The sequence below is a fragment of the Periophthalmus magnuspinnatus genome, chromosome 13 (genome assembly GCF_009829125.3).
Source record: "Periophthalmus magnuspinnatus isolate fPerMag1 chromosome 13, fPerMag1.2.pri, whole genome shotgun sequence".
Classification (NCBI taxonomy): domain Eukaryota; kingdom Metazoa; phylum Chordata; class Actinopteri; order Gobiiformes; family Gobiidae; genus Periophthalmus; species Periophthalmus magnuspinnatus.
This window is the reverse complement of record NC_047138.1, coordinates 2,417,378-2,444,924: the sequence shown is the minus strand read 5'-3', so window position 1 is coordinate 2,444,924 and position 27,547 is coordinate 2,417,378. Positions and strand designations below refer to the sequence as shown.

The following is a 27,547-nucleotide window of genomic DNA, read 5'->3' as shown; positions in this document are numbered from 1 at the left end:
ACTTCATTTCAGATGCATTCATACATTTCCAATATCTTTATGTATGAGTCTTCCTTTCTTCCTCTCTCCCTCCCTCTCTCTCTCCCTCTCTCCCTATCCCATTACTGTAATCCATCACTCTCCCATCAGCAGCAGCAGACACAGCAAACAGGCCTGCCCGTTGCCATAGTAACCAGACCGGGGCGCCTGATTGGCTGTCGGCGCCTCATGGTTTCTGTCTGTGTGTTTCTGTGTGTTTCTGTGTGTGTGTGTGTCTGGGACTGGTGGTAATTGGCCAGGAGTTCACACATGGAGGAGTGTACAGTTACGACAGCGGGGTGCGTTAGAGACATTCTGTAGTTTTCAAACCATTTAAATATATTTTGCAGCCACGTGAACCAGATATTTTGACAAAAGTGCAAACTACTATGATTTCAGATGTGCAAAATGGCCTCACGTTTTAGGTTTCATGGTGTTTTCTTTTGTAAAATACCACTTTTCTCAGCAGCATTGTGTATTTTTGCAGGCGTGAATATAATCAGACTGTGCGGATATCAATTAAAATGATAAAAAATGATGGAAAATTGTCATCCAGACCCTTCCTTGTAGATGTTCCTTGGCGCTACCACTAAGCCACACAATTAAACCCAACAAAACTGGTCTGTTAACGCTGTGGAACATGTAAAAACGCTTGTATCAAAAACAAATAAATCAATAAAAGTCCGATTGCCTTAGAGCCTTAGAGCATTGAACTGTCTCCATTATCAAACCTTGACTTTGTGGATGTAAGCAACACAGATACAGCTCGGAGGCTTTTTACAAATGCGAATAAAAACAACACGGAGGAGCAATATCCACTGCTTTTCATTGTATAATTGCAATGTAGGAGTTTTAATCTGCGTGTCCATTAATTAACGATATGTGATATGGAAAGAAATGATAAAATAGCCATTACTTTGAATTGGATTTGTCGATAAACACACAGCTGGAGGTCAAAGTAATGAACCCTAGTCTAGCCTGTTCTTCAAAAGTACGTGGGCAACATAGTGGGGGATGGGGTCGTCTGCTGGATTTTGGAAAAAGCCTGGATTCTTGCCAAAAGACGGGAAGAGGGATGGAGGAATTGTGAGTTTTTCTTTGGAGCATATTGTTAAAAATACCTATATCCCCCCAAGGAGCCGAGTGTGCACTAGTTTTCTGGGGTTTTTTTTCTTCTTTTTTGGAGGAAGCTGGAGAGAAAAAATGGATTGGTTGATCAGCTTGACTTCACCCGTTGCTGCAGCTCTGCCAGCTCTGGCCAACGCCGGTGCAATGATGAATGTCTCATCTCGAGGAATACATCACAAATAGCAAAAGTCTACCTGCCCTGAATAGCAAACTGTGCGCTCCTCTGCAGTATACGGGGAAACAATGGTGGACAATGGGCGGATGTTGTTTTTGAGCAATGTTTAAGCTGCAAAAGACTTGAGGAGAATAGATTTATGTTTATCAAAACCAGTGGATGAATGTGAAGACGGAGAATGTTCAAAAATGCGATAAGTTGTTCAAAGTTAATGAGATTTGATCTAATTAAAACCTGGACATACATCAAGGTAGAGCTAATCTTTCTTATCTGTGGCTTGTTGTTTAACCACTGCACGTCTGCGCCTTTGAGCAACACACTTCACCTTCACTCATGCATTATACTCATGAGCGTTTTCCCGCCGCACGGCTGCACCAAGGGCATCTCCGGCTCGCTCTTTGTTGGCATTTCTTTGTGGATAGTTCTTTCTTTAACCTGCGTCATCAAAGGTTAAAATGGACAGTACAACCTACAAACACAGATAAAACCCTGAGCATTGTCCTGACGGGGACGATAAAGTCAACGTTAACCTTAGGATCTGAGCAGCCCGTGGACTTGAACGCACGACTGCTGCATTGTGTTGAGTGTTTATGCTTTTGGTCTTTTTACAACTCTCAGGCTACTTATTATTATTTGCAGAAGTTGTGTAACTGATGCAGGGTGACAGTGGCTCAGTGGTCCAACAACCCAAAGGTCAGAGGATCAATTCCCATTTGGGTCAAGCTCTGCCTGGTCTGAAAGTGGTTGGTGGTGATCAGAGGGTTTTGTGTTGTTGTAATTGGATGTTTGAGATAGTCGATTGACAGCCACACTTCTGTCGCTCCACCAAAGAAGAAGCTCAGCATGTAAAGCAAACGACCAGCGCATAAAATTATAAAGTTTTGACACGCCTGGCTGGACATAGATCCTTAAATACCGTCCTATAATAATCAGAATTCCCCATTTTCATTAAACGGGTCAAATGCAGTGAACTCATTTTCCTATAACAGTTAATAACGACTAAGAGAATCACTTTTCTGCCTGTTCTTTTTCAAATAATGTGATGCAAATAGAGAAAAGGACATAAGACAAATACATTTACATGGCCAGGAACATTCACTTTTCAACTCAAATAATCAAATAACCCAATAATTACGTCTGTTTTTTTGGTGTTTGTTTACAGACGCAACGAATTCTGATTATTAAAAACACCTGGAGAACACGGGTGTGAACATTCAGACATGTCAATAATCAGATAACTCCAGAAATCAGGTAACGATCAGGTTTTCGTGCATGTAAATCCACTGTTTTGTATTTATTTTTTGCATGGGAGAAACTATTCTTCAAACTGACGAGTGAATTTGACAATACGAAACTCGACGTGGCTCCAAGTCAAACCTTTTTCAGTCCAGCACCACCCAACACAACTACACGTAAGTAAAGGTCACTGTTCAATCTCATGTTTTAATGGAAAAATGAGTTGAGGGAAGAGAGAGAAAAAAAGTGGTCATTTTGAGAAAGCCTCATGAATTCACACAATGATTGACAGCAGTTTTTTTGAGCGACGCTTCACAGTCCACGTTTAAAAGCCTTCTCCAAGATTTAGAGATCAAATGTAAAATATAAGGAGGTTTAAAAAAAGCATTTCTCCTCCAAAAGGTAAAAAATACAACCAACAGTCACATTGAAAATAGTTGGTAAAAATAAATACTTAACAATGTTCCTTTCGCTCACACTTACAAACATACGTACAATTCAACATTTTTGGAAATTAAAAAGTGCAAGCAAGATCACAGAACGACAATTTTACAAGAATGGCCCAAAATTTGCACAAAAAAAACCCTTTACAGGCCACTCCTCTCCTCAAACGACAAACAGCAGCATCGTTTTATCTCATGGCATTTCATTTAATAAGATTTCATTGCGATGTTGTCACAGTTCCTCAAAAATAATCATCAGTTTTACGCCAAATCAAATAATATGTTTGCAACTGTGGCCTTGTTTTCATTTAGGTAATTTAGTTTATATCAAATGCCCTTAGCAACACGACCCAAACGAGTTATTGAGGACGACGTTTCGCACCAAATGTGGCCGGATTTGTGGAAGAATCAATCAAATTTTGTTCGTAATAAAAACAAAATGGAGTTTAAAATGCCATTCTATAAAACCACGCACGCACCACGTTCATTTTAAAGGCTTAATGCTCTGATAGATTTACACCATTACGACATTTCAAGTTCTTCTCTCCTGCAAAAGTACAATCAAAGTGACCCAGACTCCAGCAGACTTCTCCTTTAAGTGCCAAGAAAAAGATAGATAGAAAGATCAATTTTACAAAAGTTTGGATGAATTTTACACCTTTTACTGTTACAAATATCAGCCACAGTGTTTGACGTGTTTGGGTTTCACAGATTCTTCCAGGGACTTAAAAAACAGGTAAATTAAAGGTTCATCATGTAACTTTTCGGAGGGTCTGTCACCTGCTTTTCCTGGAGATGAAACTGACACTAATGCTCCACAATCTGACATCAAACTTTTCCATCGTTATAAAGAAAAGCAGCCTGTAGTGAGTGTTTTTCTGTCTTTTTTTAACAATCAAAAACACATAATTGAATGAATGTCAGATAACTTACTGCAAAGCTTTACTGTGGAACATCGCAGGCAGTAAAATCTCCCTGGAGACGAGCATGTAGTGGACCCCCCCACCAGAAGAGTTACAGTTTTCCTTTAAAACTTGCTTGATTAAGTTTGTGAAACGTATTTTATTTGGCCTCTACAGGATATTTTTGCAGTTTATTCACTCAATAATTTCAGTTTTACACGTTTGGGGCAATAATTAAACAAATATAAAGCTAAAAATCTTTTGGTTCTTTTTACGTTTGCAGAATTCCGTGCGTAAATAACAAATACGTGCATGATTGAAATATGTAAATATGTAATCTGGGGTTGTTGTTGCCACCTCTGCGTTCAAAAACTGTACCTAATTTTGAACGATGAGTGAAAAATATGTCTAAAAATGAACTGTTAAACTTTCCTGTTGACGACTGTGTGGGATAGTCACAGTTTCCATATGTTTTGGTCTTGTTTTATGCACAAATAGTTGCTTTTTTAAGTGGAAAATGAATGTCAGATGCAGGTCAGTGTGTGCAAACGACTAGATCAGTTATTCCCTAAACTTAACTCATGACCTGGGAGAGAAAACAAAACAAAAAACTGAGTAAAATGGATGTAACTTGTCGTAGATCAGAAATGGCTGCGGTGTCATTTAAGTGCTTAATTTGAGAGACACTTGCCTATATAATTCTAGGATCATAGGAGGTAAAGACATACATTCAATGCTCCGTCTCTGTCCTCGCTCTCCCGCCACAAACTTAAAGCAGCTGGCCACAAAAAGTACTTTTCTAGACGACAGCCACATTCACCCACACACACGACGTTATATCACATTATTGCGAATTAAGTGTGCTTTCTTTTCCGTTACAATTCAAATAAAAAAACAAACAAAAAAAAGCAACCAAAAATAATTTACATGCAAAAAATAATTCACAAAAGTTTTACGACCGTTTCATTTGGTCAAACGATTTCTGCATTCTCCACACGTGATCTTATACATTCTGCACCGGGAGTGTCGTTTGACGAGAAAGGTGAAGGGAAAGTTTGTCAAAAGATGAAGTTTGAACTGTCATTTTACAAGTTCTTGGATCAGAGAGTTAGTCCTGACCGGGAATTTGGAGTTTGGATCCCAGAATGCAGTTGAAATCCCATGCAAAACGTCTATGGATGGTCTATTTTGTGCTGGGAGTTGATGGAGACATTTTTGTACAATTTGAAGAAAAATTGTCTTAACTGTGCCACAACCAGAAAGAGTAATGAGGAGTTTAAAGTTCGTAGGAGAATTCACAGTTGGTTAACCTGCTAAAACCTGCTGCATTGTGGGTATCCCAAGTCAGCCAAGCCACAGTCCTCTGCCTCGCACTTATCCGTCTTATTAAGTCTCAGAGAGCGCTCGAGCTGGAGATGTGAGGGGTCCTCGGAGGGCTCTTCCCGTGGAGGAGTGCGCTGCTGGAGGGCACTTGGTCGACTGGAGTGTGTGTCTTTCTACAGAAGTCGTATTAACAGCTAATAAAGTGACCTGCTGTACGGGTCCGGCAGCCCCGCCCTCCAATGCTACTGATGCTGTACAGGTCTGACAAGTGGATTAAAGCTGCAATAAGTAACTTTTCTACTCAAGGGGAGGCTGTATGCTTGTCACGATGGAGATGTTACTGTGTATTCCACTGTTTGGCGTTATTACATCCTTCATTTAGTCAATTTGAGGTGTTTTAACAGCTAAGAAATACCTTAACGGAGGTATCTCGATGATGATAGATACAAGTTTAATGCCAAATTGTGGAACTTTCCAGGTAAAGCAGTAATATATGGTGACAGGTGACAGGGAAAGTTACATAGCGTCCTTTAAAAATCGTGGAATATGTAATAATAAGTAGTATTTTGGGTTTGTATTCAATAGTTTATCAATGAAGCTGCAAAAAGTAGTGCTACTTTTTTTTTTTTACTGTTAAGTGAAATAATATTTTAGGTTAATTCTAATCTGTCAAAATAAAAAATATATATAAAAAAATAAAATACAAAAATAAAATAATAATAATAATAATAATAATAATAATAATAATAATAATAATAATAATAATAATAATAATAATAATAATAATAATAATAATAATAATAATAATAATAATAATATTTTTTATTCTATTTATGAAAAAATTGGATGTTTGAAAATAGTTTAAATAATAGCATTTGTTCGATTATATTTCCCTCATTTTTTCCAGGAGTTCAAAGACGTAGCATGATTTTGTTAAATATCGTGTCAGCACCAAACTACTGCGTGGTAAATGTTTAATAGGAAGTGAACCCTGGTGCGCAGCGGGAGCGGAGGCAGTGTTTTTTTTCGCTGACAAGAGAAAATACTTTACCATCTTTTACAGGACACAGTTTTAATTTATTCACTTTTATATAACGAGGTTGAACCCATCCGTTCACATTACATGGGTTATTTGTGTGCTTCTAGTTGCAGGTGACATTTTGAGGACTTTTCACCGTTCAAAAGATGTAATATTTTGTTTTAAATTGTCACGTTGCAGCCGTTGTAACTTTTTATCACTCTGAAACACGTGGATAAAGGCCAACAGCATAAACCACACTGACGCCTTTGGGCAAAGCTCGAATAAACACGACTTTACCAATTTACAGACAATAGAAGATCATTGGGAGGCGGGGCTACAGATGCCGGGGACGTCCGATTGGTTGATTCGATGGTCAGTAACCAATCACAGGAAAGCGTCAGTTCGGTTGTGGAGGCAGAGGATGAGGTTTGAAGGAGCCCCGTGATGCTGTGTGCTCAGTGTAAAGTCAGAAACACATTGTACAGCTGCGGAGAAGGGTCAAGGTGCACAGAGAGGGTATGGGACGGGACGGGACGGGGGGCAACTGGGGCAGTCAGGGGTAGTTGGAGGGGCAGTTCATGGATTAGGTGAGAGTGATGTAGGCTGAGGCTTTCTCCTTCAGCTGTCTCAGACACAGATGGCAGCTCCAGCTCCCTGTGACAAACAAACAAACAAACCATATATTTTACCGTTCAGTGTTTAGATAAAGATGAACATGGCTGCAGTTTGATCCAGTGGTTTTCAGACTTTTTGCAGCATGAAAGCTCATATTTGGCTGGTTTTGGGAAATGATGCATGCACTGAATCAGTCCCTCATGCAGTTTTGAGTTTATTCCTCAAACAGAATTAAAATATGTTGAGTGAATGCAGCTGTGACGTGTTTTGTCTTCATATTGACAGCTGTCCTCTTGCTTGTTAATCCCATTGTAAAGCTGCAGATTAAACAGTGTTAAGTGCCTCTGCTGAGTCCCTACGGTACGTCACTAAATCGGATTGTAGTTGTTCGGTTTGGATTTGAGACATTAATTACACTTGTCCATATATATCCTTATCCCTCTGTATACGACCCTTAAGTTTGTGTTGATAAAGTGCAGAAAGTGACACGTTATACTACTAATTTAACTCAAATCTTGGCTATTTTTTATGTTTTATGTTTATGTTAGTGTAATGTTAGTCTAAACTGTACAAAAATTCAGAAATTAGATCACTATTTTGTGTTTTGTGTTCTGAGTTGTGTCTCGTTAGCAGCATTTTGGATGTCATTTTCCATGTTGACGGAGGTTGAGGCATCGCTACTTCCTAAATGTTTGTACTTTTCTTAGCATTTTTCCTTTTCCCACACACGGCTACCTAAACATATATTTACCACAGGTACTTCCCAACATCAGAAAAACTCTAAAACCTTTAAATATATTTTGAAAACGTCCAGCTGAATGCAAACAGCGCACGTGTATGTTTTTAGCTCGCTTTAGTTAGCGCTCAGAGAGGTCTTTGTAGGTGTAAAGCAGTTGGGTTCCTTGCAAATGAAGTTGCGTGGGCAGAGGCTGACACTGTTAGCGAGTGTGGCTTATGTACGTTCAACCGAGTGACACTTTTCCATGGAAACTGAATCTTTTTCCACAACTCATCGCCATGACAACTGCATCAAACATCGCCGTGGGTAACCATTTTATGTCCGACGTGATGTGCCCATATGTCTGTAGAACCTGCGCCGTTGTTTTTGATGGAGGAGGCGGGTTTTTGAAAGAGGAAAGAGTGAATTTATGAATTTTATTGATTTATGGACTTATCACAAGAATCACAAGTAAGTGCAGGGCTGTGGGCAGGGACAGGGGGAAGGTGAAAACAGCACTTTTCCGTACGCTCCAGCCTTAAAAGTTGGACAATACAGAATTACGTAAACGTGCATGAGTAAGTTTGTGATGTCGGGAAAGTCAACAGTGTTAAAAGTTCACAAAGGTCAGTTTTTGCTATTTTAAAGCGGCATTAGCTTATCCACTGACCTCTACTGTTGTGTCCTTAAGCAAAGCACTTTAGGAGCACAGTTTGTGAGTGATTGTTTGCATTAATGGTCTTTTATTGCACGTGGAGTTATAGCTGTATAAATCTGAACATTGGTGGAAAATTACTAGTATTTTTTTCCCATCAAATGCATTAACTTTAACCTTTTTTGTCTTTGTCCAGAAAAGTGCAAAGGGTCAAGTGTTCGGAGTTAGACTTACCCTCTGGTGGCTCGGACATGGGAGGGCTGAGGCAGTACATGTGGTAGCCTCTGTCACAATCATCACAGAACAGCAGCTGGTCCTAAACACAGAGATACAACGACATTTAGTACTTTACCTTAGAGAAAACACCATTATAGCAAATTATTCATGAAGTATTTGTATAAAGTCAAAGAGTTCGTACATCGTTCTCGGAGGTCCCACACAGACTGCAGGACTTGCACTCGATGCATTGCCAGCGGTAGGTCCTCACAGCAGCCGTCATGTTGACCGTGAACTGCAGACACGAGGGGTGTCCTGGTGCACCACACACACACACAGTTTCTATGGGTACGTCTCTTTCATCACACTGTACTGGCCAGTGCGATGGAGTTATACACACACAACCTTCAGCTGTCGTTCACTTTTCTGTTTATGAGTGATTCCCAAAATGCTTTGGTTTAAATGAACTTTCCATTCACGTACATTCATTTTATGAGTGCCATACTAACTACTCTACATGATTGACTGTGTCTGACCTTTTGAGGTGTATGAAGGCTAACCACTCTGCCACTGTGTATCCCCAAAACTTAGAGAAGAGACAAACTTCAGTGGAGCACTTTAGTGTTTATGGTGTTTTCATCAGTTACACAGAGGTGTCCAAACGACGGCCATAAAAGCAGAGAGTCCAGTGAACCATTAACACAGAGCAGTGTCTTTAATAAGACCTGAGACGTTTCATTTGTGTATCACAGACCAATGTGATGAGGTTATAGTGGTAGAATTACTTAAATGTGCAGTAAAAAGTACTGCCTATGATCATTTGGGCCAATCGAGCAGCCAGAAGGACAACAAAAATGTTGTGGATGTATTTGGCCCCTGGGCCACAGTTTGGACACTCCCTGTGTAAGATAATATACTGAACATACAATAATGTTAATATGAGGTGTAAGGACCATACCAATATTTCACATGCCCAATTACTACAAGCCACATGTGCACTTTGGGTTCACATTTTTATTGTATAATTGGAGTCATGTAGAGAAGGAGCTTTGTACAATACATACAATTAGGCCATTTTACACATAAATATTCAGTTTCCAGAGTTTGACTCATGATTCAAAACCAAACAAAAGCACAAACACTTCAGAAGCAATCATATAAAACTATATTAGTCTACTCTAGTCCCACGTTACCACATTCACATTCAGAAGGAACAAACTTCTCTGATACAAATTCAAAGGTGCCTTAGATACATCTTTGACAATTCTCTAAAAGTAAAGTTTGTCTGTACAACAAAAGTGGACATGCACCAACATAATATAAAGGGGAAATGCCAAAACACACTTTCATCATTCATGAGTGTGTATGAATACATCAAAACCAAATCAAATACAGCCACAGAGTTACATGTCAAAACAAACAGGGTCACAGATACTGGTGCTCATTAATGGTGTGTATCAAACATACAGCATGAAAAATCATTTTACATCCACTTTTTAAAAAGCATTTTCAAGTTTTTAGTTTTGCTTCAGAAGTTTTCAGCTGTAAACAACTTTGAGTAAAGTTCACAATTATCACACACAACCATCAGTAGTTTAAATGTTCAGATGTGAGAAGATCCTAAGACTGAAAAATAACTGCACATTCACGATATATGAGTCTTTTTTGCCACAGACAAAATAGAAATCTTGGCATCAGTGTAAATATTAAGGTAAATAGTAAATGTGAATTGCGATGTTTGTTAATGTAATACTATTGTTATATTCTGAGACAAGCAATCCAGCATTTAATGACATGTGAATGAAAAAATTACCTTAAGCTCATCATACGTTCAATAAACATAGACTTTTAAGTGCAAAGTTTCAAGCTATTTCACATTTCCAAAAGTATGATCTGTTTTTCCCACTTGAAGAGCACCTCTCTATGATATTTCATTAAGAACAGCAGACACTGTCGAATGGCTTAATATTGTATTGTACATGTTGAGCGTTTGGACAGAAGCACTGGTATGGTCCTTAGATTTTGGGTTTGTGCATTAACAGAGCACGGCCTCTCTCCGGCCCAGCACGGCCTGTAGCCGGGGCCTACCTGAGCGCCCGCAGTCCGCACACGAGATCAGGTCTTCGGGACAGCCCGTCTTCTTCGACCCCCCGAGGCAGAAGTCACAGTAACCGTTAGCGATTACCGACCCATCCGCGGCTTTCTTGGCTGAAAGAGAAAGAAAAAGGAAAATGAGGAAAAACTGCAGGGTAAAGGTTTGTGAGGGAGCAGTGGGAGTCAAGCTCTGGGTCAGGGGCTGTGGTCACGGGGTCATGTGAGACGACAGAGAGAGGGAAAAGTGTCGTTCCACAGCTCTTTTATTTACCCCTTTGACAGTGGTTTTGTTAATGCTTCTATAGCAGAGGTGTCGAACTCATTTTCACAAAGGGCCACATCAACAAAATGGTTTCTCTCAAAGGACCAGATGTAACTGTAAGATAAATGTAACTAAACGTGACCAAATGTAATGTCAAATAAATGCAACTACTTTTTAATCTTGTTAATTAACCGTTTCTATATTTTTTACTTATTCAAGTTACAAATATCGCGTATGGATTTGTGTAGATATGAAAAAATGGCTGTGTAACTGCATATCTTCTGATAAACTGATATTTTAAGACAGTCAGATCTACTAATTTACTTTGTCGCGGGCCACATAAAGTGACATGGCGGACCGCATTTGGCCCATGGGCCTTGAGTTTGACATATGTGATCTATAGGGATGTTTTGGATTGCTGCTTCAAACATGGTTCATTTCATTTGAGCAGCATCTCATCCTCGTCAAAATATCACGTGATAGTCCATAAATGAAATAAATGTATCCCAAACTAAGCTTTTTTTTTTTACAGATGTGAAAAATGCCACCGTGGAGTTAATCATGTGTGTCAAAGTTTGAGAAGAAAAACAGTTTTACCAAATATTCACCCACGACCAAGGTCACGTCTCCAAGGTCTTATCATGGTCAAAGTTAACGAGAAAGTGTAAAAGAACCCAAACTTTAAATAAAGTCAAGTTCAGAGCTGTTATTTAAATATGTGTCTTTATGTTTGGACAGATGAGGTGATAAAGGTAAATATCACTGAGGAGTCGCACTAAACACATTTCAAATCCACGTACAGTAAAGTGCAGTTCTGGGACAGACCTGACACACGCTGCGCTCAGCCTCACACTCTCCACATGAGTCTGTTTCATAATAATTATTAAGAGAGTGATCCCCCCACTGCCTGCGCCCCTGCCTCTGTCTATCACCCCCTCCTCCTCCTCCTCCTCTTCCTCCTCCTCTCTCTCCTCCTGTCTCACTGCTGCTACTGCTGATTGCATAATCACGTTTAATGGAAGCAATCACATAACCACTGCAGACTGTTTTGTATGTGCGGCCTCTTCTCTTACAATGACTCACCAGGCACAAAGCAAACAATAGACGGCTCCAAGCAGGTACACAGCGTATGGAGTACTGCGGGAAATACTTACGCTAGGACTCAGGATCTGTCAGAAATACTACGCTTTGCAAACATCAACAACATTTTTATCCACTCTGTACTTTCGTTATAAAGGGCTGACGCAGTAAAGTTGCAAGATGATGTGGCTATTACATTTTATATTGCAGTTTTAAACCACATGAAGTACTGTAGATACACTTAGGCTGAGTGTCCTGCTCAGAGACACAACAAAGTCTGTGTTTAATCTGTGTTTATGCAGCACAATCATGTCTTCTGCCTTTAAAAGGATTTATAAAGATACTTAAGTACCCTCCTTTCAGTCAGAGTGATTCAGAATGTGTGTTAGTATTTTGCACGATAAACAAAATAAATGTACGACAGCAAAACGGAGCTATTTGGAAATAATCTCCTCAAAGGTAAAGAAGGACTGAACTGCATCTTTTCACAAGAAGGAGGAGAACGTCTTTTTAGACATTTTGTGTAGACGAGGCAGCAGACAGAGCTATAGGTGACGCTCACAGCGGCGTCCACACGGGACACGGAGAGGACATCTGAGCATGTGTCCACAGGGGAGAGACGAGAGGAGACGAGAGGAGACGAGAGGAGACGAGAGGAGACGAGAGGAGACGAGAGGAGACGAGAGGAGACGATAGGAGAGGAGGGGAGAGGAAAGAAGAGACACTGAGAGGACATCTGAGCATGTGTCCACAGGGGAAAGGGGAGAGGAGACGAGAGGAGACGAGGGGAGAGGAGACGAGAGGAGACGAGGGGAGATGAGAGGAGACGAGAGGAGAGGAGACGAGGGGAGACGAGAGGAGACGAGAGGAGAGGAGACGAGAGGAGAGGAGACGAGAGCAGACGAGAGGAGAGGAGACGAGAGGAGAGGAGGGGAGAGGAAAGGAGAGACACTGAGAGGACATCTGAGCATGTGTCCACAGGGGAGAGGGGAGGGGAGACGAGAGGAGACGAGAGGAGACGAGGGGAGACGAGAGGAGACGAGAGGAGACGAGAGGAGACGAAGGGAGAGGAGATGAGGGGAGAGGAGACGAGGGGAGAGGAGACGAGAGGAGACGAGAGGAGACGAGAGGAGAGCAGACGAGAGGAGAGCAGACGAGACGATAGGAGACTAGAGGAGACGAGGGGAGAGGAAAGAAGAGACACTGAGAGGACATCTGAGCATGTGTCCACAGGGGAGAGGGGGAGAGGAGGAGAGGGGAGAGGAGACGAGGGGAGACGAGAGGAGACGAGAGGAGATGAGGGGAGACGAGGGGAGACGAGAGGAGACGAGGGGAGACGAGGGGAGAGGAGACGAGAGGAGACGAGAGGAGACGAGAGGAGACGAGAGGAGACGAGAGGAGACGAGGGGAGATGAGAGGAGACGAGAGGAGACGAGGGGAGAGGAGAGGAGACGAGAGGAGACGAGAGGAGACGAGAGGAGACAAGGGGAGACGAGAGGAGACGAGGGGAGACGAGACGAGAGGAGACGAGAGGAGACGAGAGGAGACGAGAGGAGACGAGAGGAGACGAGAGGAGACGAGGGGAGAGGAGAGGAGACGAGAGGAGACAAGGGGAGACGAGAGGAGACGAGGGGAGACGAGGGGAGAGGAGGGGAGATGGGGAGAGGAGACGAGGGAGATGGGAGAGGGAAGATGGGGAGATGGGGAAAGGCGACGAGGGGAGAGAAGACCAGAGGAGAGGATACAAGGGGAAAGGAGACGAGAGGAGAGGGGACTAGGGGAAGATGGGGAGAATTGATAGGAGATGAGGTGAGATGAGGAGAGGGGGAGAGGGGGAAAGGGGACGAGGAGATGAGGGGAGATGGGGAAAGGAGACGAGGGGAGAGGAGACGATGGGAGATGGGGCGAGGGGAGATGGGGAAAGGAGGAAAGGGGATGAGGAGATGAGGGAAAATGGGGAGAAGAGACGAGGGGATGAGAAGACGAGGGGAGATGAGGAGAGGGGAGAGGAGACGAAGGGTGATGGGGAGAGGAGACGAGGGGATGAGAAAATGAGGGGAGAGGAGGAGAGGGGATGATGGGAGATGGTGAAATGGGACGAGGGAAGATGGGCAGAGGGGACGAAGGGAGATGGGGGGGATGGGGAGAGAAGATGAGGGGAGATGGGGAGAGGGTTGGATGAAGCTTTATAATTGGGTTTCCCTTCCATAAAACCTTCTAGATTTAACCCTTTGAGAAATGGCTGCAGGACGGACATGTGATATTCCATTACATAAAACTATAAAACTACAAATATCTTGATGTTGTCACGTGGATCGACCTCCATTTTCTATCCAGGGGAGGAGGAAACCATCTAATGAAACCTATTATATCTGTTATTTTTATGCTCACGTTGCTTTAATTTGCATTTAGTTTTGTCTTTCCATGTAACTGTACCTGTCGGAGGCTGAAAGGGCAGTACAAACTCTTTATTTATGGGTTTCAGAGTGATGAAAATCTAGTATTGTTGCCATAGAAGTTAACAATTCAAAACAAAATACATCGTTTGAAAGGTCCTCAAAATATCCCACATAAATATGAAGCTGAGGCTGATGTGTAGTACAAAAATAATGCTCATTAAAGTGATTATTTTCCTTTATTGGATGGCTCCACCTTTCTCGCCGTAGCTTGGGCTCAGGTGAAGAGTTTTCCAAATAACTGAGGTCGTGACTTTACACTAAACGACAGACTTAATCCGCACACGTCTGGATACTAAGAGCAGTCAATGCATTTGTCCATCTGTGAGTAAGACACATGTAATCGAGCTCTTCTGAAGGTCACTCTACTCAGCCCACTCAATATAATACTGGTTGTTTTGTTCCTCCTGTGTCTCTCTTTTTTTATTTTTTTGACCCACACCCCCTGCTGCCCACAAACACGAGAGCGAAGGTCGAATTTAATCAAGGTATCAATAAATAACAAGTGAATATCCAAACAGCAACACGACTGCGTCTCAGGAAACAATCACATCAAGTCTTTTATTTGATGAAGAAATGTAGTTTAAGAAAGAACAAGGCAAGACACGTTTTTACCACTACTGCTGTTGATATAACTACATTTGTACTAATACTACTACTACTACTGCTGCCACTAGTGCTGCTGCCTCTGCTGCTACTAAAATTACAACTACACTTCACATTACTACAACTAAATACTACTAAAACTAAATACTTCTATTACTATTTCCTCTACAGTTGCTACTCTACTACTATTAAAGGGTTAAATGGTAAATGTTCATGTTTATATACTGCAATACTTTTGTACTAAGGCTCAAAACGCTTTACATCAACAAACCCGTCGTCCACACACACATTTGAGGGAGGTTAAGTGTCTTGCCCAAGAGCACAATGACAGTATTCATCTGTAGGAGCTGGAAACGAACCGCCGACCAATCTGACCGTGCTTTACAGAATAAGAAAGACATTAAAACCACAATGCAACAAATTAAAATATAAATAATCACAAATAATCATCATAAAATTAACAGTAAAACAGAAGAGAATAAACCAGTGATGTTTATGTAGAGCAGGATTCAAACTGCCAACCTCTGGATCAGTGGACAAGGGAAATTGTGCAGAAAATCAGATATGTCTGTGAGCAGCTATTCTCCACCATGAACTATGTGAAAAACAAACACAGACGACAGCTACAGTTCTGCAGAAACGTGAAACTTCAGCCCCGACAGACGCAGACGCTGCAGAGGGTCAGGAGCAGAGTCACATTAACCAGAGAAAAGAAAGATTTATGCACAGATTTATTTTTCATTGTTTAGTGACAGTGTATCCAACATACACAGTGTTATCTTCATTTTTAGACGTCTTAAAGTAGAAGAAGCTCCCACTGTTTTCTTTTAAACCGGGTCTAAACGGCTCTTTTGGGGGTTAAAGGTCGCGCCTCCTGGTCTAGATTTAGTGTGAATCCAGTGCTGAATATCTCTGACTGAATCAATGACTCACTCGTTTCACCAACTCAACTTTCTACTTTCAATCTGCTCATTTAAACTGAACAAACCCGCTCTTTGTTCGGGATTTTCTGCAAATCAATTAAAATGTCTCGTCTCTGGACTCCAGCGGCGAGAGCACAAAAGGTGTTTCATAATGATTCAGTCTCTGTCTCTGAGCAACTGCCATCACACTATTTCTGCACATTTACATGAAACTTGTTTATTTAGGACGTCGTATTAAGCTTAAAGTAAATTGCACTAGGCGTTAGAATAAAAATCAGTTATTTATCGAATCATTTTTATCCAGAGCCACGATAGGACGGGTCTTTTGGCTTTTTTAGTCCTTTATTTAAGGCATTAAAACGACTTCAGACGCCTGATCCTTGGCATTTCAACGCGCTCCAAACCAAACTATCGACAAATTCTGTGCGTGTTCCAGATTTTTTAGTTGCATTATAAATATTTAAAGGCACAACACCATTTTTTTGTTGCTTGTGGCTGTTGAGATGCTATTGCTTTGCTACAAGCTCCACAGTATGGCATTAAACTTCAGTCTCCAGGCGGATAACGTGGTCAAGTTACATGTCAGTAATGTATATTTTTGTGCAATAAAACCATCTGTAATTGAATATGTTCAGTGTTATACTGTGAAATGCTCTAGGGAACATCTCCACCGGAAAAATGACAATGTCACGTTTAAATTTGACATAATTATCAACCAAAATCTTAAATAAAAAAGCAGTTTGGTTGAAATACTAAGTGTACGTTCACACTTCTTTGCTCTGTCCTTGTTTGAGCGCAGTTTTACTCCTGATGTAGACGAGGTTTGGTCCTGTCTAATCATTAAATCCTGTGTTTGGTCCCAATTTTTCTGCACAAATGTCACCGCAATTTAAAAATCTAAAAGAAAAACAAATAAAACACGCTCGCTAAATCTCAAATCTCAGTAATTCAAAGCCTCCTACACCCCGTACAGTCCTTACAATCGCACTCTCTACATCCGATTCTTTTACATGGCTTTAATGAGTTGTGAACTTTTCTCACATGGTGCCACTCTTTCCCGGCTCCTGATTGGTCGAATGGGAGGAAGAGATTTGAGAGAACACGGCTGTTGCCTAGCAATGCCGTCTCCATGGATACTGCCTCCTAAAGAGCAGAAAGCCTTATGTACATCGCAAAAAAGACATGACAGATGAAGGACATAAAAAATAAGGAGCAGAGGTAATATAGTCGGAGAGAATAGAGAGAGAGAAAGAAAGAGCGGCGGCTGCAGGAGCTGGAAAATGTGAGACGTATAGAACAGAGAAATGCATTAAAACGAACAAAACAAAACAATAGAAAGAAGTTATATAGACTGGGAATAGAGGAATAAAAAGTACACATAAGGCGGCTGCGCTCTACATGATTCAAATGTGGGTAATATACTTGGACGAGAGAGACGAGGTAGAATAAAAACTGTGGTATAGAGCGGAATAAGACATAAAATTCCATTGTAATACAGATAAAATACAAAAAAATGCCATAAAATGTGTCTTTTATTTTTTGTTTTTCATTTTAATCTGGGTTTACCTTGAAAAAATACAGTTATACAGGTTATTTAGGTTACAAACTAATTTATACGAGGTCATAAAATAGAATAAACTAAAAATGCTGATTGTACAGGTAATAAAAACACGTGCATTTTATGAATGTTTCTTGAATTGTAAAGTCATTTTTAGCACATTCTTAAATCCAAAGCACGTGGGGAATTCATTAAAAATAATATAACGGCAAAACATGAAAGAAGCAAAGCAAGAGTGGTACAAAAGTGTAAAAGGAATAAAAGATATATGATAAAAAGTGCGGGTTCCCGTTTCATGATTCATCATATAGATCCCCCCAGACACTTGGAGCGGTGCATGCTGGGTAATATCGCAGTCTGCTTCATTTGCTATTCTGTCTCAAGATGCCGTGGCTTTTGGGGCTGCTGTCTGCTTGTCTTGTGGTTCTTTTAGTTGTTCCTCTGCCATTTTTTATTTATTTATTTTATTTTTTTGGCAGAGGGGAGAGAGTCGACCACAACACTACATCTGTCTAACAATGCCACCCACCGAAACCAAATCCAATCCAATATTTCCTCCCGGTCTGTGCTGTCAGTCGTCGGGTTAGTTTGAGGAGGAGGAGATGGGCAAAATGAAATATTTATAAAGTCTACTGTAACATTTTCGAGCAAGGTCGGACAGCGGAAGCAAACCTAACTTTTTCCTTTCTGTATTCAGCTAAAATAATAAGGTAAGGCTCGTTTTGGAGAGCGGCGAAATCAGAATATTGAGCGTATCGTCGTTTATTTATAATCAAAACGATTAAAAACGACATAAAGAAAACAGACAGAAACGTCAGGTGTCAAGTAGGTCTGAACCAAAAGCTGTTTTCAAGCGTTTAATTATAAAAACCTCACTTTGCGTTTGCCGTGGAGTTATTTTCTCTGTATATGAGTCGGGGAAAAAAAAAACGAAGCTACTTTCCAGGATTCTGCCGTTTTTTTCTTGTCGACATGTCTAGACCTTCTCTAATAGGAGCAGACCACCAGCTAATTTGCCCAATTTGTTGCTGAAAATCCAAAAATGTGTAAACGTAAACACAAGTTGGCAATAGAAAAGTGAATTCATCTTTTTAAAACCTCTATTCATGCTCCCTGAATGTAGAGCGGCCGCGTGAATAGACAGTTTACATCAGATGCCCTTCCTGTTACAATCAGAAGAAGTGTATTTCCCGGACGATAAGTGTCACTTTTGTTCATGGTTTATCCGGGGGTGCGACTTATACTCAGATGCGACTTATAAAACACTTATACAGCCTGTTGTTCCACATTTTATTCTTATTATTATAACTTGACTTTAAAGATAAAATGTCTGCTCTTGGTCTCGGATTTTGTAAAATAAATTTCCCCAAAAATGCGACTTATATATGTTTTTTTCTTCATTATTCTGCATTTTTTCCTGGTGCGACCTATACTCCAGAGCGACTTATAGTCCAGAAAATACAGTATATCACAATAATTATTAAAGTTGCAGCCAGTTTAAAATGTTCTGCATGTGAATAATTATAATTTTAATCTTATGAATCTTATGAAAGCAAAAAGTTCTCCAAGAGTGTTAATTACAGAAAGTAAGGATTCGCAAATACAGACAACATTGTTTGGAAACGCGAAATATTATCCCCGTCTTGTACTTTTTAAATTTAGTTTCTTGGTGAAATGGGTATGTTCAGTGCTAGTTTTAGTATTGATTAGTATCTGGGTGTCATAGAACAAAAAAAAAAAGGGCAAATTATAGATTATAACTAGTCTTTAAAGATAAAATGTCTGTTCTTGGTCTCGGATTTTGTAAAATAAATTTCCCCAACAATGTGACTTATATATGTTTTTTCTTCATTATTATTCATTTTTGGCTGGTGCGACTTATATGTGTTTTTTCTTTATTATTATGCATTTTTGGCTGGTGCGACTTATACTCCAGCGCGACTTATAATGTGGAAAATACAGTAATTTATACGTTAGTGAAGCAGAAACCCTTTATTCCTTAAGTGCGTTCAAAACCAGCCTCTTTTGTCTTGACAAGTGCGTTTGTTAGCGTCAGAAACACACATTTAAACGGTTTAACGTCACCGGTTCATTTGATATTTGGCGCCGGCTGGGCAGTCTTGACATCTCCACACTGCAGTTGTGATTTTTGGCTCGGTTCAGACTGTATTTCACAGCCACTTTCACAGCCAGTCCTCTGTGGAACTGAATGGGATTAATAATTTGCATCTTAACTCTTTATTGACTGGAGCATGTGCCCGTAGTGGTTAAGTGGTTTCTTTCTAAATATGTGATTTCATTGCGCGTATGATTTATAGATGAGTTGTCCCGGGACTGCAGCGTTGCCTGTTTTGTTATGGCTAGTCGATTACCAAGCAAGCCATACATCAACTTTTATTATGCGCCAAAACTGCCCGTGTCCTGTTCAGTTTGCAATGTCATCTCTAGTCCCGGACAGTCACACAATCGGTAAATCTATGTATCCCACAATGCAATGGGAGTTACGCAACCTGCTGACTGGACATGGGTGAAAGTTATGTGTGTGCGGAGGGGAATGAGCAAAGCAAGACGCAATGAGGACAGACAGGAGAGTCGTGTGAAGAAATGGTGCAGGCAATTTAATCTCCATCAACCCCAATGGGAAGAAAAGCTGCGCCACCGAACCTGCGGCGTAATGATGGTCTGGGACGAGGAAACCAGCAAATGTAAACGTGTTTTTGATCACGTTTGGCATTTATGGGTTAAATAGTAATGCACCTTTTGTTTTTTTTTCATACAGTGATGGGGGAAAAAGGTAGAGCTTCATGAAAAGACAAAAAGATGAGACGTGTTTTGTATTTTGGTAAAGATATTGTTGTAAAATTTGACAAAGCAAAGTGTATATGCCTTAATTTATCAGTCAAATAATAATAATTAAAAAAATAGAAATAAAATAAATAAATAAAATAATAATAATAATCCCCCCCCCCCAAAAAAAAATAAAATAAATAAATAAAATAATAATAATAATCCCCCCCCAAAAAAAAAATAAATAAAATAAAATAAATAAATAAAATAATAATAATAATTCCCCCCCTCAAAAAAATAAATAAATAAAATAATAATAATAATAATAATAATAATAATAATAATAATAATAATAATAATAATAATAATAATAATAATAATAATAATATAAAAATCAACAGAGGCTAAAACAAAAACAAAACAAGGGCTCTATGTATATGTCAATGTCACACTGTGTTGTTAATAATTTTCTTTCAATATCTAATAACCGCATTAACCTACACTGCAATATCAATAATTTGGTCATGTACAAGGCCAATACAAGACTTTTCCAGTTCTGCCGCTGTGTCTACTTCTACTCAACTTCAGACTCAAACTTCAAATGTCAATTAAATAAATAAAAAAAAATCAGTTGCAGTTATGTGAGGCTTGAGATTGGGTTTGAGCGCTTACATAACAGCTTCATTACACTCAACATTATGTCAAGTATATAAATCGTTAAGCTCCACTAATGAGGGCGATTCATAATCAAACTGAAGTGTGTATGAAACTGACCATTCAAAACCATTTAACAGCCATGTGACTCTAAACGAGCGGGTGATTGGCAGAGTAACACCAAACGTTATTGTTCAGAAAGTGTTTATAGCTTCTGTCGGTAAAGCCTCGTGTGTTATGGAGCGACTGCAATCAACATAATTACCCTCAGCGCTAAATTAAAATGCAAAGTCAGACTCAAGTATTCAAATGTGACTTCCTGAAAAGCAGAGGTGTTCGTTGGTCTGTGGTTTGGGTCAATCTGCACGTGCCGGCGCTTGCCCTGTCTGTTCTTAATAAAACATCCATCTGGAAACGCTCTGGTTTAGAAATAAGCAGCAGAAAGTCATAAGACGCCCAAATAAGGAACAGGAAGTCATAAGACGCCCAAATAAGGAACAGGAAGTCATAAGACGCCCAAATAAGGAACAGGAAGTCATAAGACGCCCAAATAAGGAACAGGAAGTCATAAGACGCCCAAATAAAGAACAGGAAGTGCAGGTATAAAGCACAATGAGGCGCACAGGGGAGATCGAACGAGAGACACAACGGTAATGAGGATATATGAGAGAGGGAGGGAAAGAGAGGGAGGGAGGGAGGGAGGAGGAGGAGAGAGAGGGAGGGAGGGAGAAGAGAGGGAGGGAGGAGGAAGAGGAGGAGAGAGAGAGATCGAACGAGAGACACAACGGTAATGAGGATATATGAGAGAGGGAGAGAGGAGGAGAGAGACAGGGAAAGAGAGAGAGAGGGTGCTCCTAGGAAAAGAGAAAAAGGGAGAAGGAGGGAGAGAGTCAGAAGTGAGAGAAAGAAAGAGAGTAGAGTAGGGGCAGACAGAAAAAGAGAGGGAGGGGAGAAGGAACAAGAGGGGGAGAGAACACAGAAAAGAGGGAAGAAAAGGAGAGGGGAGAAAGGGCCAAAGGAGGGAGAGAGTCAGAGGATAAGAAGAGAGAGAAAGAGAGATAAGGCAAGAGAGTCAGAGAATAACGAGAGAGAGAGAGGGAGGGAGAGAATCAGAGGATAAAGAGAGTCAGAGGTGAGAGAGAGAAAGGAAGAGGGTAGAGTAGGACAGACAGAAAAAGAGAAGGAAGGGAGCCTGAAAAAGAGGGAGAGAACAGAGAAAAAAGAAAGACAGAAAGAGAGAGGGGGGGGTCAGAGGACAAATAGAGAGAGAAGGAGAAAGAGAGAGAGGGAGAGAGTCAGAGGATAAAGAGAGAAAGAGAGGGAGAAAGAGAGAGGAGGGAGTCAGAGGATTGAGATAGAAAGAGATAGACAGAGAGAGGAGGAAGAGGAGGTGGTGACTCTTCATCTGTGACCGGTGCTTCACATGTGACACTGGGCTTTGTGCCATTAACGTGTAAAACTCTGGAGCTGTTTTCATTTGGTTAAACTTAGGAACGACAAACATGACAAAAATATGAACTGGAGTGAGAAAGAAAGACAAACTACAACTCTGCTATTTGTGTATCAGTGTAAACATACATCATAAATCAGGTCAGTTGAAAAATAAATGTATTTACTCTGTGTTTACACTTGGTACATTTTACTCTTGGTTCACATTTACACAAACTTCAACAAAACTGGCCTTAGACTCGGCCTAAACGGGACCAAACCAAGTCTACATCAGGACAACGATGGGCTCAAACCAGGACCAAACCAGGACCAAATCAGGACTAAACCAGGACTGTTTTAGATTTAATTCAAAAAAGAAAAACACACCTAATAACCACCATAATCGTCCTATAACAGCTCTACACAACAGCCCCGTACAGTCCATCAGAATCCCTGCTCTTTTGTAGCTTTTGTCCTACCCCCCTCGGCTGTTGTCCCGAGAGACGTCTAAAGGGCGTGTCCTTGTGCACCTTGACTTTCGGTGTCTTTCCTCCACCCTCCCAGCCTCTGCTCGCTCCTGTTCTGGGGACATTTGCGTATCCTTGATGTAAAGTAGGATATGTGCTGTGTGTTTCTGGACATGAGGCGAGACACCCTCATTCATCACGTTAAAGGGAGCAGAAGCCACCAAAGGCGAGGGGGAGGGGCTAAAACTCAACTTCAGCTGTGAACCGTGGTGTGAGAACGAAGAAGACATAATATATTAGGTATTTATTACTATTTTGAACAATATTTTTGGTCAAATCTAATTACTATAAGCACTGGGATGTGTTCAAGTATCATCCGAGCCTTATGTCGTTCTTGGAATTACACGGAAGATTTTCTGTTGCTATCGAAAACGCTGAAGGACTTGCCAGGTTCTTGTTTCCATGGAGATTTTATTGTTTTGTCTGGAATATTTCAGAGTGTGACACTAAACTCAGAGACGTAGAGACACTCACAGTGAGAACAGAACAGGTATTTTTGCACGTTAGACGAGCAAAAACAATATAATAATCTTTAATAAAACGAGTAATAATGACAAAACTCTGCACTTTTTCTTATGACACGCAGTCGCTAAATTGCTTTTGATAAGTACTGCACAGTATCTTCTGTCCTGCTGGTGTCACTGTGCAAATTTAACATCGTTTTCTTTATTAATCGTGGCTCTAACTCAGAAAATCCACGATTTTTTATGCATTTACAGTTGTTGCCATAATTATAAGCGGAGAATACACTTTACAGCACCTGTCTGCATGTTTACACTTTGCAAAACTTATAAAAAAAATGCACTTTTTCATCACTCTAAGGTCCCAGGGTGTAGTGTAGTGCTGTGGGGGATGGGCGTGGACAGCCAAAGTTATTATGCAAAGACCACAGTAGTAAATCTAACCGGGGCCTGTATCCTGCTGCAGTGTGTGTAGGTTCATTGTTGTGTGTGTGACTTCTCCAGAGGCTGTGCTCATTAAGCAGCTCACGACAGGAGTGCAGAGTGTGTGTTTTTTTTGTTTTTTTCCACACTCCGACGCTCCTATACAACTACATACTGTACTATACTCTGCTCTTTGTGATGCCTACTCCACCTACACTTCCTCCTCCCGCTGCTCAAACGTCTTAGAGCTTTTACCTTCGCTTCAGATCAAAAATGCAACTAGAACTTCGAAATTAAATGTATTCCCCGTTCGTCACTATCATTCCAGCAACTATGGAACTGATATTATTCACAAAATACCATCGCTACCTCAGATTTAGATACAATTCACCTAAATAAATGTGTAATATCATCAATTTCCATATGAATATCTTACGCTGATCCAAGAATAATCTGCTTCTCTGTGCATCCACTTAACATCAAATATTTGTAGGGAAAGGTGGAATAAAAATTGCTTGGGATTCAGAATCTACACTTGCTACACAATGCTTAACGAAGATCGAAACAACGTGAATCTTAACACCGGTGAATCTCCTCGATTTCAAATGGGAGACTGACAAGAGGATCAGCCAATTAGGGGCAGGCGTGGTCCATATCAGGAAATAAAAAAGGAAAAACATGACAGGAGGCTGGAAAACGTCGTGGATTTCTGCAGAATCAATGGGCAAAGCTCTAAAAAAAATGTGTTAATCTGAGGTGAGAGGAGTTTGATTTTATTGGTAAATCATAGGAGACAAATGAGCTCCTTCGATATTTCGACACTGTCTGGCCAAAAAAAAAGGTCACACACTCTAATATTTGGTTGAACAGCCATTATTTACGGCAAACAATCGCTGTGGCATTGTTTCGATGAGCTTTAACAGAGTCAGAATAAAATAAAAAGACCAAAATCTGTCTAAGATGGGACTTAATAAAAAAATACATTGAAAATAATGGATAACCTCAGTGTTAGTGCGATTTATTCCATCCGTATTGTAAGTGCAGCCTATTCAAAACCAATTGTTACTGATGTATAATATAGAACACACTGCCTGGTCAAGAAAAAAAAGGTCACACACTGGAATATTTGGTTGTTCCGCCTTTAGCTTTCGCATTTGCTGTGGCGTTGTTTCGATTTCGCTTCTGCAACGTCACAAGATTTATTTCCATCCAGTGTTGCATTAATGTTTCACCTGTTGCATTCACAATTTGAGCCCTGAATCCTGGCATTGTCGTCTTGGAATATGCCCAGAAATTGATGGAATAACCTGGTCATTCAGTACATTCAGGTGTCAGCTGACCTCATTCTGCTGAACCTAGACCGGACCAACTGCAGGAGATTCGGACCTATTTGCTCAGTTAAATCCAGGTGGCGACTTTTATTTTGGCCACTGAAATAAAAGGAATCTGATTACACGATCACGTTTGACGGGTTTGAGAGTCAACGCACAACGTGGGGGACCAGACTAAAAAAAATACAGAGAAACGTCATTTATTTATAATCCCGATCTCACATTTGAGTCTTGTGTTCATAAAAATGTTTGGTTTTGGCCGAAATGATCAAACGATTCAATCTGTACTGTAAAATCTGTTATTCCTGTCTGTAATGTTCCATAGTACGGCTTTAACTTATCTCCAGAGAGCAGATAATGCCCCCAGACAGAGTTACAGGTCACATCTCTGGAGCGGCGTGTAAGAAACACTGAACACTTTTGATGTGCTGCCGTTGTATTATCATCTGCCAATTTGAGACTCATCAGAACTACATAAAATTAGCTGTGGACATTGGAATAAAGCTTCTTTTTTTAGTTTGCAATAAAATGACTTTTGTTTAATTTGAAAGCGACTGCGGCCTTACGCGGTGCAAATGAGGACAAAGAGTAAACAAACCCAAACATAATTATAATAACGCCCTGGTCTTGTTCCCGCGCATCAATCTCCTTTTTCTGTGCCGTCTGCAGTAATTGAAAGGATCCTCAGAAAAAGTGGGGAAAACTTTCTTTCCAAAAGCCTGAAAAAAAAAAAAAAAAAAAAAAAAAATGATTTAAATTTTTGGGATGAGCGTCGCCATGGAAACGGTTCCCCTTCCCTGACCGCATTTACACAATAGGGAAAAAGTTAGAGGAGCGAGAGCAGAGAGAAAGGAGCAGGTATGGAGTTATTTATTTGCAGAAGGAGGTAAATGGACCTTGACAACACAGAAGGCAGAGATGTTATTTTATGATTGATGGAAATGAACAACATTATGAGGAAAAATAACAGCATTCATTTATCTGTTGAGACTAAAACAATCATTACTCAAGTATGAACTGATGTTTTAATGCAGCGGATTTAATATATAACCGTTAAGCAGCGCAAATCATATTATTATTACAAGTTCAACATTAATTAAGACTTTGCAGGCAGTTCTATTAATTATAAAGTCACAGTTTATTCAAAAACATCTCCACCTGGACGGATTTTCTTTCCACGAAACGAGAACCTACGTGTTTTCTGGACTATACGTCGTTCTGGACCAGCCAAAAAATGCATAATAATGAAGAAAAAAACATAAATAAGATCCGAGACCAAGTGCAGACGTTTTATCTTTAAATGAAGCACAGACAGAACTGAACATGTGTCTGGTTTGTTAACGTAAGATATTAACAGTTAATCAGATAAACAAAGCAGAAAAAACAAGCTAACAAGTTTTATATAAGTCGCATCTGAGTATAAGTCGCCCCCCTGGACAAACTATGAAGAAAAGTGACACTTATCGTCCGGAAAATACAGAATATATGTTAAACGGACGTACGCAAGACCTACAATCAGCTGGTTTAAACCTAAAAAGACTATGAATCGTCACTACTTAAACCCCAGCACCTGCAGCTAATCATGAGTAAGTGCCAGTGCAGCCTTTGCAGCTCAGGGAGTCAATTCTGGAGGTTCTGAGGTTTTAGAAGAGGCACGGTTTGTCCATACACTGAGAATATTTTTGCGTTTGTCGTCTACACAAAGCTGTGAGTGTCGTACTTTTTAAAGGCTGCTGTTCCTTTAAGCTCTGCTCCTCTGTCTCCATATTTTTCTTTCATTATTGCTATTATAAATCCTACGTAACACCCCACGCAGACTAGCTCCGTCGCACTTAACCGCACGTCTACACATTTGCAACAAGATCATCCAATTTCCTTCTTGTTGACTTATAAACGACTCAATTTTACACCTGTATCCGACTAATTCGCGTTTAGGATTGACATTCTCAGTCTTGCATTGTACATCCTCACCACTTGATGTCACTAAATCCCGTTTTAATCTCACACGTTACATCCTCAAATCGGTAATTATTTCATGAGTCCAATTTTGCAGTAATAAAATGAAAAGTAAGACGTTTAATTAAGTGAAATCTGAGTGGACTGACAGCTCAGCGAAGCGACGACAAAGAGGGAAAACGAGCTGAAGATCGTCTGAATCCACTGGCGGCGGGTGTGAGGCAGACTGGACCCAGGGTGGGGTACATATGTGTGCGTCGTTGTGCGTGCGTGTGTGTGTGTAGGTGTGTGCGGTGAGGATTTGGGGAGAGGGGAGGTGGTTGGGGGGGGGGGGGGGGCATTTGGGGATTCATGTCTTGGTGGATAATTCCCATGAGGATTTCTCTCCAGGACTTGAAAGCTGTGAAGTGTGCGGTTCTGCTGTAGTCCTCCTGGTAATTGGACAGAGAGAGGAGGCAGGGGCGCGGGAGGGGGGTACCGGGGTACGGATGGGGGGATACGGGGGTACGGGTGGGGGTCAGGTAACTGTGGTGAAACGGGGGAAATGTATA

At 40.6% G+C, this 27,547-nt stretch overlaps 1 protein-coding gene across 1 annotated transcript in view; it reads right to left on the bottom strand.

The window, feature by feature from the left end:
* Positions 1-6,829: 6,829 nt before the first annotated feature.
* dpf1 (double PHD fingers 1) overlaps positions 6,830-27,547 on the bottom strand; it is a 73,406-nt gene continuing 52,688 nt past the window's right edge. Inside the window, exons 9-12 of the mRNA XM_055225929.1 lie at positions 10,539-10,658; positions 8,653-8,765; positions 8,469-8,550; positions 6,830-6,900 (exon numbers count right to left, since the gene is read on the bottom strand). Of these exons, the coding sequence (XP_055081904.1) occupies positions 6,830-6,900; positions 8,469-8,550; positions 8,653-8,765; positions 10,539-10,658 (386 nt within the window). The remainder of the gene's footprint in view (positions 6,901-8,468; positions 8,551-8,652; positions 8,766-10,538; positions 10,659-27,547) is intronic.